The sequence below is a fragment of the Tiliqua scincoides genome, chromosome 2, assembly GCF_035046505.1.
Source record: "Tiliqua scincoides isolate rTilSci1 chromosome 2, rTilSci1.hap2, whole genome shotgun sequence".
Classification (NCBI taxonomy): Eukaryota; Metazoa; Chordata; class Lepidosauria; order Squamata; family Scincidae; genus Tiliqua; species Tiliqua scincoides.
In genome coordinates, this window is record NC_089822.1 from 196,641,146 (window position 1) to 196,652,773 (window position 11,628).

The window sequence follows — 11,628 nt, forward strand, 5'->3', positions numbered from 1 at the left end:
GTATCTGCATTTGGGTACACACTTTCACCTGGATTACTGTACCCGGGGCTCTTTTTTAGAGATCAACAACCTATGCAGACTATAAACAGACTATACCCTCATTGATTGAAACATGTGAACATCTGCTCCGCCAGATCCAGAACCCCACATTGGTCCTTTTGGCCCAACATGGTCTTTCAACTCTGTGCCGGCAAAATAGCCAGTGCAGACTCAAGTAGCTCTGTTGCGGTCTATGCCCTTACCCAGAGGGAGGGGACGAATGTCCTCCCCCCCCCAATATGCTGGCGGCAGCCTGGTATGCAGAGGACGCAGTGGCAGCCATTTTGGCACCGTTGCTCCTCTGGGCACCGGGCAGCTCAGGATTAGACTGCCCAACAGGATCTTTCTTTTTGTGGCACACTTTGGCCTACTCTGCATAGGATAGTGGGGAGGTGCCAGTGGTTCATTTTAAGTCTGTTCGGAGAAGAGGATAAGGTGAATTATCAGCCAAGAAAAGACTCTTGTAATCAACAGCCAATTAAAGTGGAGCATGCCTGCCTGGGGCAGGATAAATTGGGATCAACTTGCTTATTACAGTTAGAGGTAGCCAACTATAGCTTCTGTGCTTCTCCATGCATGGTTTCTGTAACATGCATAGCTTCCAACCACAGTGAAAGACCTTCTACCTCACCACTAGCACTGTTGTAAGCGCATAATATGAAAGAAGAAAACTCATGGAGCTTGTGTCCAATTAGCATTATCAACTGTAGCATGTAGATGAGGCCATGGTTTCTGTCTTCCAATTACTTACCATTCCTATGATCTTGATTTTGCTTCAAAAATTTACAGTGGGGAACTATCTTCACATTTACAGCCTCATCGCAAAGAATTATTGTTTATAAAAAGAGTTGGTTCACATATGTTCATCCCCCTCAAATTACGTTAATGAGGCAGAGTTGTTTCTTACTTGCTGGAGAAGGTGTCATAGATGCCAACTTTCCCATCATCTGTTCCAAAAGCTAAACAGCCCTCCTTAGTTGGATGCCAGGACAACTACAAACAACAGAAAGAACCATAAGGATTTCAGTGCTTTTTGGTATTCCTGGAATTACATTTACTTTGAAAAGCAGAATGCAAAACAGACTCATCAAGTTGTCAAATCTGAAAATTTGAATTGGGACAATCTGTTTTAAATAAAACTTTGGCATTTGGAAATGGGAAGTTTATTTAAAAGTTCTAGACTGGAATGCCTTCTCCATACAAGAACACACTAATTTGATTACACTCTTCCCTGATATTCTGGCTCTGCAAAAACCATTTTCTTTGAATTCTCTCTTGTTCTTTAGAAGTATCATCCACTTTGTTCAGTACTATGGCTCCAAAAAATAAGTAATTACAATTCAAAGCATAATTTTGTTATACCACGTAACCTGTAATTTGTTGTTACTTCACTATCTTGAAATAGCAATTCTTAGTGTTGGTCATAGGTTCTTAAAATTTTCGGGCTCTAACTAGTCATTTTGTGCTTCTTTTCATCTGGGTTCAAACTGTGCAACTAGGATCACCTTCGCAGCTGTGCTTTCTTGCCAGGGGCCCACTACATAGCATACAAGGTGGATCCCATTCAGGCCATGTCCAAAATGAGTTTGAGAATCAAAATGATCACACACTCTTAAAAAACTAAAGCAGGTAAGTTCACACTTACAGCTGTGACCTTTGATTTAATGCCCTGCCAGAACGTTTTCACATCATAGTGATTGTTTATTGAGATGGTATTCCACACCCGAAGCATGTTGTCCCCAACTCCTAGAGCAACGCAGCCTGTATCCACAGGGGAGAACGCCAGGCTATAAACAAAACCCCCAAGAGAGGGCATTGTCCAGCAGCAATGTAAAGATGCCAGGTCCCAACACTTTATCTACAGAAAGAGAAACATTGAAAAAATTTCACTAAGAATTTAGCAAAACATCACTGACTTCCAGAGGAGTAACTATGTTAGTCTGTTGCAGCAAAAACAAGTTGGGCATTCAATGAAGCACAGACCACAAAAGCCTATACTGAAATAAACTGGTTAGACTTTTAGGTGCTGCAAGAATACTGGAAATGAGCAAATGTCATTCGCATCTTTGAAAAGATAAAAAGGTGAACCAGAAACTACAGATCTGTCAGCTTGATGTCAATACCTGGACTGATTCTGGAACATATTAATAAGCAAAATGCCCAGCTGCACTTAGAAATCACCCTATCATTTCCTAAAAGCTAGCATAGGTTGGGGGGGGGGAAAGCAAATGCATAGCTGAAGCATAAAACAGACACTCAGTCCACACCTCAAAAGCAACTGTTCTGCTTTATTCTGCACTAGTTGGACCTCACTTGTTATACTATATGCAGATTTGGGCATCACATTTTAAGGACACTGATAAGCTGGAACAAGTTCAGAGGAGGGTAGCAAAGGTGGTGAGGGGTCTGGAAAACCAAGTCCTAGGAGAAACAGTTAAAACAGTTTGGTATGTTTAGTCTGGAAGAAATAAAAGAATAAAGAGAGAGATGATAGCAGTCTTCACATATTTGAAGGACCATCAGATACCTGGGAGGACTTACCCTCTGTTGCTTAAGGGTAGGAGTTAGTGTTTCTCAACCAGTGGTATGGATAGCACAGGTAGTACTTGAGGTGATATCCAGTGGTACTTGTGGGATCTCCAGACCCCCTCCACCTGGCAGTGAGACCAGCAATGCAATGTGACAAGCAGCAGTAGGAGTCTCAGTCTGGCAGACAGAGGTCCAGTGTGCACTTTTCATGTGCACTAAAAAGCCTCCTATTCTCCCTGAGCCTTTCACCGCTGTTTGTCATGTTGCATCTCAGCAGTAAAGGGCCAATTCAGAATTAACTGGCAATCACATCATTGCCAGTTTCTTTCTGGTGGTACTTCCAAGAGGCAGACCATGCAAAGTGGTACACTGAGGGAAAAGTGTTGTGAAACACTGGACCAGAACTGATAATTGAAATTACAGGGAAATCAATTCAGGCTATACATGATGAAAAATTCCTTAATTGTAACCACTGTCTGAAAGTGGAACAGTCTGCCTTGTGAAGCAGCAAACTCTCCCTCTTTGGTTGTTTTCAAGCAGAGGCTGAACAGTTCCCAATTCAGAGATACTGTAAGTGAGCAGTGCAGAGATACTGCACTGAGCAGGAGGTTGAAGTTGGTGATTTCCAACGCCCTTTCCAACTTTCAATATTCTATGCTTCTTTATTGCTTTTATTGAAAACGTTTAGGGGGAGAATCACTAATGCATATGGCAAACTGGAAAGCATTCCAAAGGGTAACACTGCTAATAAGCAGGTATCTGCTTTAAGGGTGAGTAGATGGTTCAGTCATCTGAAATTCATGGCACAAGGGCTAAGGAGATTTAAGACTGCATTTTAAGCAAATTTACTCCCTTGTAAGTCCCACTGCATTCAAAGAAAAGAGTGTAACTCAATCAGGCTTAAGACCACACCGCATATTTTCAATATTCAAATGTCAGTCAATTCAATAGATATTTTTGCACCTATTGCTTCAAAAAGCACCTTATAGAGATTTTCACTGTCTCCTAATGCAAACACCATCATGAAACAGGAGGCCAATTCTCACTTCTGTCCAATTTTTCAACCACTTGGGGAATGGGAAGGTTCTTTATTCACTTTTATACCATTTTTTAAGACACTCATAACCAACAGAGGAGATCCTTGCTGCTTCTGAGAGTCTCCAACATCCAAGACTGTCCAAGTCACAAGTCTTGGAGCAAGTCTTGGAGTCTCTTTTACTCACAGAAAGAGAGAGAATTCTCATCTGAAAGAGTTATCTGCCATGTGTGGTACAACTGGATGAAGGGAAGGGGTTTCTCACATTATGATCATATTGAGCAGATGGAAGTGAACCAGGACTGCTGACGGCAGCTACATCTGTAAAGCTCTAAGAAATGATATAGTTATGGAGTATTTTAACAGATATGCAGTTCTTACATCCCTGTCCATTGAAATGGAGATAAGGAGCTCTCTGCCCTCTATGAGTGAAGAACATAAATTGAACACTATTCTGGAATGATTTTGTCCTTCAGATAATGATCCCAGAAGCTCCCATTTTTGTTTCTTAGACTGAGTCAGATCCCATTGCAGTAGTTCACCTCTGTGAGAGAATGAAAAAATAGGTAAAAATTAGCAACACACTTCTCAAAATGCAACAACCATAATTTGTAGAGGTGTTTGCTTCCAGTGAGTAAGTCCTATTCAACACAATGGGCTTACTTATGAGTAAAGTAAATAACACTGTTCCCAAACACCTCTAATAATTTGCATGGAACTCTTCTAGTACAAGAAGATGAACCACAGCAAGTGTTGTCACATCTCATTTTATGTATTCAATACATTGCCTAGAAATAAACACCAAATTTTTGAACATGCCTCCAAAAACATGAAACTGGAAGGTTTCTTTACCTTTCCTTACTCCTCCAACTTGTTCACCTGACAGTGGGATCATGACACTGGGGTGTTTTTAATTTTACCTACTAGGAAGGAGGTTCTCTTGAAAAAGGCACAGCTGGGGCAGAGGCTAGGTAGGAGGCACCTCCCACTGTCTCTCCAGAGCCAGTCCTGCTGACTAAGCAATGCACTATGAAAAGGCTCAACACCCCACTAATTGTAGGCTTACCCATTATCAGTTGCGACAAGCCAGGGATCACAGTGAGCCCCGGGATCCCAAAGCTCAGTCTAAGCTTCTATGGAGGTACCCAGTGATGATGTCATCACCACATGCATCTGCAGCATGGCAGCTGATCATCGGTTTCCAGCAGTTTCAGCAGGGCACTGATATCTGCAGATTAAAGGGGCAGGCAGGCAAGGTGTAACAGACACTGTTCTCTCTAAGCTACACTGTCACATGGCTCAAATTAGGCCCTGTGCAGTTTCCTTGATGGCACTCTGGAACTCAGCAATGGCAATGATATCACTACTGAGTGCTCTGGAGCTGCTGCTGCACAGCTCTGTTAGAAAACTACAGGGACCGCTGGTTACGAGAAGAAAAAGGAGGGACAGAGAAAAAAACACACAAAGGAGTATTACAGAGATAAGGACTGGCACACAACAGCGGCAAGAGGAAGCAAGTGGAGAGAAAAAAGGGGTCAGTTGGGGAGATGCAAAAGATGCAAGAAGAGAGGCACAAGAAGCTGGTAAGGGGAGAGAAGCCAGATGTTTCCCCTAGCAAAGACCTTGATAACGCTGGACTGGGAGAAGAGAGCTCCCTTGCTTAGAGAAAACCCCACAGGGAAGCAGCAGTGTACTGCCACTATCAGAATGTTTGGACTTAAAGTTCTAGTCAAAGCCATTTTGGAGAAATCTCAGGCAGAGTAGCCTGAGAGGTATTCAGCAACTTGGCCAGCCACCAGGTGCTGAAATGTGCAGAGTGGCCAACAGATCCATGTTGGCCAACAGCCTCCTAGAGATAAGGATTCCAGCATTATGGATTGCTTGAGGGAAATGTAACTATAGCATATCAAGGATTTCCCATATAATAAAATTGCCAAATTCCACACTTGCATCTTTTTCCATCACTGTTGCCCTGCATTCCATCAAGTTAATTGAAAACACTACTTACCCAAAGCAGCTGGAAAAAATCTGTGTAGGTCGATTTTGAGGCCAGTGCACAGTCAACCAGAGGCGCTCTTTGACCATTGGATCAACACCTCCACCTCTCCTTTTCAAAAAGGGCAACTTCAGAGTGGTTAACGCTACAGAAACAAAACCAACTGTTACAGAAGTACTTGCCTCAAGTGCTAGTGACTGTTCTGGCTCAACCCCAAGGAATGCAGATTCCTTAAAACACAACTCATTTTCAGAATGAAATATTGGTCTGTGATTCAAAGAACAAATTTAAAGAGTGCACTTGGGGGTAACCAGTATGAAGCGTATAGGCTTTAGTTTTTAGAATCCAATTTTTCAATTTCAATGAAAAGCAAGGCCTATCTTTCTAATTCTATCAGTGTCAGGAAATGTATGACAATAAAAGAGCTGGCTTTTTGTAAACAGTGAAACTGGTGAAGCGCAAAGTGAGCAAACGGGGGAGAGGAATCTCTATATACACTGCCAGAGAAAAGCATACCAAAATGTATAGACCTACCTCTGCTTCTAGTACAGCTCCACACACGAATGGTTTGGTCTTTGCTTCCTGAGGCTAAGCAATAACCTTTCATTACAGCCGCTTCCTCTATCATGTCTCCAGTAGTAATATCTTCTTCCAAGTGTACTATGAAATGAAGTTTTAAAAACACTGCTTTACCTTAAAATGAAAGCTATACTGCATAATTTGGGTGCTTCTTTAGGTCAGCTGCACTTGTGCATAAAAGGATAATGACAAAATTACCCATTGATCCTAAGCTGCACGCACACGAATGTTCTATACATACCTTGATGTTGACTGCAAAAAGCTTCCTCGCCAAGCAGAGGGCACCAAGCAAGGGAATGTATTTCATCATCATGACCTCTCAGCCGATGAACAACTTCTCCCTTTCTGTTGATGTCAATTACAGCTATAATCCCATCTTTATAGCTTAAAATAAAAAAGGTGTGTTAAAAAGAGATACTTAAATTTTCAACTAATAATGCTCTACTCAGTAACATTAGTACAGGATGCTACCTATAAAATGTTTTGTGCAGTCTTTTCCATGTTCTTCCCCTACCCCATCTCATCCTCTCCTACATTGCAAGTCAGGAGCAGACACTGTATTTTAAAAGAGCAGGGTGTGGAAGCAGTTAAACAAGTTACCAGTTAAGAGAACCAAAGATTCCAGAAAATATGAATTCTAAAGACAACAATACTTCCTGAATGCCTCTTAAACAGGAGGGAAACCAGTAACAGGAAGAATTATAGGTATTACCTGCTGCACACACCTCCAGCTCACTGACCCAACAACCCCAATAGAGAGGATGTGTGGTTTTCAGAGCAACTTGCCCTACAATAGGTACCACCACCCATTCTTAATAGCCAGTCTCTCAACCAAGGGAAAGCTGAAGGCCTACAGACTAACTCCCCAGCCCCTATAAACTCAGACCCGACTCCACCCCCATTCCAGGGACTCAAGTCTCAAGGCTCTGATTTGCTTCAGTGCAGTGAATTAAGTGGCCAAGGCATAACTTAGTTGGATCAATTCCTTCATCCATACAGACCTTTACACATATGGTATTTATTAAAGAATAGAAATATGACTGCACATTCATTGTACAGGGATGTATGATGGAATGATCAGAAAAGCCCCTGTCCCATCCCAGCAACACGCTTATATATGGTGACTGCTGACCAACCAGAGGCTCAGACCAGCTGAAATAACTAGAAAATGACCTCATTGGTTGATTCAATGCCATGTACTCTTGCTCATCCCCTTCCAACTGAAAAATCACAGCTGCACCCTGTTATTCTTATTGGAAGAGCTTGGTGCCAGCGTGAAGGCCGCCATATCACAACTCCAAGTTTGTCTGTTACTGAGAAGACCAGTAAGGTGCTTCACACTGCCCAAAACAGCACAGCTTTCTCACAGCAGTTCACAATGGTTCCTGGCCTAGCCCTTGATTCTGCTTCTCACAATATCAAATGCTCAAACATCATTACAGTTAACAATCACAAGGCTCAGCTGGCCTAGATGTTTGGTACATTCCAGGAACTGTTTTCTGGAAAATAGACATTAAATAAAGCACAGCTTTACATTTGAAGACGTAAAATAAACAACATACGAAATAGGTGCTACTGAAGCTAAATCTATTCTACCAGTTTGAATGTGATAACCAAACATGCTCCCAAATAATCTAATTAGAAACAGTAAATCAATGACCTAACTAAAAAAAAAAGAATATGTAACTGTCTTATAGTACTTACCCAATGGCCACAAAATTTTCATGATGTGGAGAGCAAGCAAGACATAATATAGCTCTTGGCTCTGTGAAAAACTGCTGGCTGTCATTTCGATTATACCAGTAACAAATCACTATTCCTTTATCATCACCAGATACAACCAAATCTTTCACTTTGGGCGACCAGTGCAATGCAGAAATCGTATTCTAAGAAAGCAATAATGAAAAGGTATATTAATGATGGGTGCTCTCTGAAGCTCTCTCTCAGTTTCACTGTGTAGAGTAGGCATTAGCAACTGGTGGCCCTTGGGTCAAATCCAGCCTCTTGAGGAACGATCACAAACTGTGTGAAAGGATAACCAAACATCAAATGCAGTTCAGTGTCACTAACTGTAAAGTGGGGCATACAGGGGCAGAAAACCTCAGCTTGATATATGCACTGATGGGATCTGAGCATTCATGACAAACCAGGAAAGAGATTTTGAGACTGAGGTGGAGAGCACAAGGAAGAAATTGACCCAGCATGTGGCAGCTGTGAAGAAGGCAAATTCCATACTAGAACAGGGACAGAGAATAACAATAGTAATATTATATTGCCCCCTATAAATCCCTGGTGCAGCCACATTTGGAATACCATGGTCTGGTGACACTTCTCAAAAAGGGTACTGCAGAGGTGGAGAAAAATACAAACAAAAGCAACCAAAAGGACTGAAGGGTTGAAACACCTTCCTTAGGTGGTAAGGCTACACTGTTTAAGACTTTTTAGATCGGAAAAAAGGCAATTAAGGGGGATCTAGTTTAAATGTTACACAAGTCCATGTATTATACGCCATACGCTAAATAAATAAATAAGGAGGTCCATCATTGAGACTTAGAAAATTATTCATGGTGCAGAGAGAGTGAATAGAGAAGTGGTTTTCTCTCATACACAATACTAGAACCAGGAGTCATCCAAGGATTCTGACTGGTCAGAGATTTAAGACAAACAAAAGGAAATACTGTACTCTGCCATGCGAGGCATAGTCTGTGGAATTTTTTTTTTATTAATGTTTGTTCTATAATTTGAAAATTAATTAAAGAGACATTAAACAAAAACAGTCATGAAATATCCAAGGTTGCAATTTTGAAAAGACTTACATGGAAGTAAATCCTGTGGAAAAACAACCAAATGTATTGCCTTGTAAATATAGTTAAGAACAAGCTATAAGACTCTCAAAGTGTGGATCATGACCTCCAGGGAACTCACAAGCAGCTTGGGCAGGGGAAAGTTGCAAAGTTCTGAAGAACTAGGTTCAATCCTGGCAATCTTGAGCTAAGGCTGGGGAAGATTCCTGTCTAATACCCTCAAAAGCCAGTAGACAATACATGGTCCAACTGTCTTAATCCAGGACTTCTCAAAGTGTGCTAGTCATGATTAGCTGTGGAGAGGGGGGCACAGAAGTTTATATATCTTTTCAGGAGTTGCAGTAACAAAATTTGAGCTATAAAAATCCACGTTACTGTAAATTAAAATCCACAGCATGGACAGCTCAATAGAAAACCATTCAGAATTCTAGCAGGATTTGTAACACACCACAGAAGATCCAGGAGCTCCAGATCTGGCCTTTGCACAGCCAAAATATTACCTGATGCAGTGTATGTTCTGTCACAACAGCCCAGTTCTGTATATCCCAGATTTTCACAACTCCATCATCAGAGCTGCTGGCACAGTAGTTGTTCTGACCAGGATAGTGGCAAAAAGAGAAACCAGAAACCCTTTCAGTGTGGCCCACTAGCTCCCCTGTGAAAGTAAAATAGCATGATTGTCAAATGAATAAATGTTTAGCTCCAAACAACTTATTTTTCACCATATGAATAATGACTTCCTACACATGTAACCAGCTATGGCTGTATATGAGAAGATAATCTCTTTGCAATCCAGACAAACATTGTGCTCAAGGATGGAAGAGAGAGAGAGTTCCTTGGGTGCTCGTATGCACTATAATTGGGTACAGCATACCTGGTTACATAATTTAAGGGCTGCTGTATCTCCTGTATGTAGAACTTTGTTCAACCAACATGGGCATGTTGAGCATGCAATGTATGAAAGTAACCAATGCTCTTAAATGCCTTTAGAGCAGTGGTTTTCAAACTGTCCACAGGTGTGACAGGGAAGTTTGGGAGAGGATCATTCATTAGTAGGGCCATTGGGGGATGTTAGCCCCCCACCTGCAGTGTAGCGTGCCTTGTTGATTGTCAAAAGAACAGATGGTGTCTTGCCAGTGTGCTGTGATACAAAAAAGGTTGAAAATCACTGCATTAGCGCATCAAGACACTTCTGCTTTCCTAGGTGGTAGACATGCTACAGCATCAGGTCTAATCTGTGGCAAGTCCAGATAAATGATGTCAGGAAATGAAAAAACAGACTTCTGTCGAAGAACTTGAAAAACATGACTGCTATCACTAAGCTAAATGGACCAATAGTTTAGTATACCACTGCTCCTTTTGACCTACTTCGGACAGAGAACCAGAAATTACTAATGGCATATTACAGGATGGGTTGTCCTCCAATGATAGAACAACATGACATAATACATTCAGATAAAGTTGGTTGTACACAATGGTATGTAATGCCATTTCTCAACATTTGTCCCCACTGTACTACTTTGCACGGTCGAAATACTGGAAGTACCACTGGAAGCAACCGGCGGTCACCGACATCGTGACAACTGACATCATCACCAGTTACTTCTGGGTTGGGAGCAGCAGAGGACCTGCCATTCATGAATGGAGCTAACCCCTGGGCGCAGAGCCTTGTGCGCCTCTGGGACCATATGGGAAGCCGCCTGAGGGGGGGGTCTCAGATCCCTCCTCAGCTGCGCCACGGCCAGCTCTTCCCTCTCCACCTTGCAGGGTTGTTGTGAGAGCTGACAGGGGTCTCTTGCACCCCTCTGCCATGAAGGGGGCAGCACCAGGGCACAAGGCTTAGTCACACCACAGCCAGCTCCTCCTTGCAGGGCTGTTGTGAGAGCTGATGGGGGGTCTCTTGCACCCCTCTGCCATGGAGGGGGCAGCACCAGGGCTCCTGACCCAGTTGGAAACTGCGTTTCTAGTCTGAAGCAGCTTAAGCCTCCGATGGCTTCTCTGGCCGCCCGGGAGAACCATTCGCTCCATGTGAGTGGGGGGCGGCTTCATGCAGGGGGTGCCACTTCGGAGCTTTGCCCGGGGCGCCTCGAGAGGAGGTCCGGGGAGTCCAGATGGGACGGGACCAACGCCAGTGAGAGGGTTGGGGAGGCGGGAGAGCCTGCTGCCACTGTCTGCTGCCTCGCAGTGCTTGTCCCATGCCGGGTGGCAGGTGTCGGGGGTCCCACCAGACCCCCAAGCACCACAGGTGGCAGTGCCAGTGGTGTAGCCGGAGGGGGGCGGCCCTCCCTTCGCAGCCGTTCCCGGCGGGGGGAGAAAACGGAGCCATGCGGCCGGGAAGTGCTCCGGAGGGAGGGCCGCTCGCCAGCCCGAGTGCTCCGCCCCCCTCCGGCTACGCCACCTGGCGGCACCAGCACCCCCGGCTGCAGGCGCACCCCCAGTGGCCCCGCAGGAGGCGCCGGCTGGGCTCCCTACCGCGGAAGGCGGGCGCGGCGGCGCTGATCTCCAGCAGGCAGATGCCGTGGCGCGCCGCGAAGCCGAAGAGCCGCCCGTCCTCGGAGATGTCGCTGCAGCGGCTGCAGTACCAGTTGGGAGAAGGCGGCACCACCCGCTCGGCCGCCATCCGCCCCGCGCTCCCTTCACCCGCC

The 11,628-nt window shown here is 44.0% G+C and overlaps 1 protein-coding gene across 1 annotated transcript in view; it reads right to left on the bottom strand.

The window, feature by feature from the left end:
* The window catches only part of GEMIN5 (gem nuclear organelle associated protein 5), a 36,409-nt gene extending 24,795 nt beyond the window's left edge, over positions 1-11,614 (bottom strand). Inside the window, exons 1-9 of the mRNA XM_066613506.1 lie at positions 11,456-11,614; positions 9,484-9,638; positions 7,884-8,065; positions 6,421-6,563; positions 6,135-6,260; positions 5,613-5,745; positions 3,986-4,148; positions 1,685-1,897; positions 947-1,032 (exon numbers count right to left, since the gene is read on the bottom strand). Coding sequence (XP_066469603.1) covers positions 947-1,032; positions 1,685-1,897; positions 3,986-4,148; positions 5,613-5,745; positions 6,135-6,260; positions 6,421-6,563; positions 7,884-8,065; positions 9,484-9,638; positions 11,456-11,603 — 1,349 coding nt within the window. The 5' untranslated portion in view covers positions 11,604-11,614. The remainder of the gene's footprint in view (positions 1-946; positions 1,033-1,684; positions 1,898-3,985; positions 4,149-5,612; positions 5,746-6,134; positions 6,261-6,420; positions 6,564-7,883; positions 8,066-9,483; positions 9,639-11,455) is intronic.
* Between the last annotated feature and the right edge of the window lie 14 nt (positions 11,615-11,628).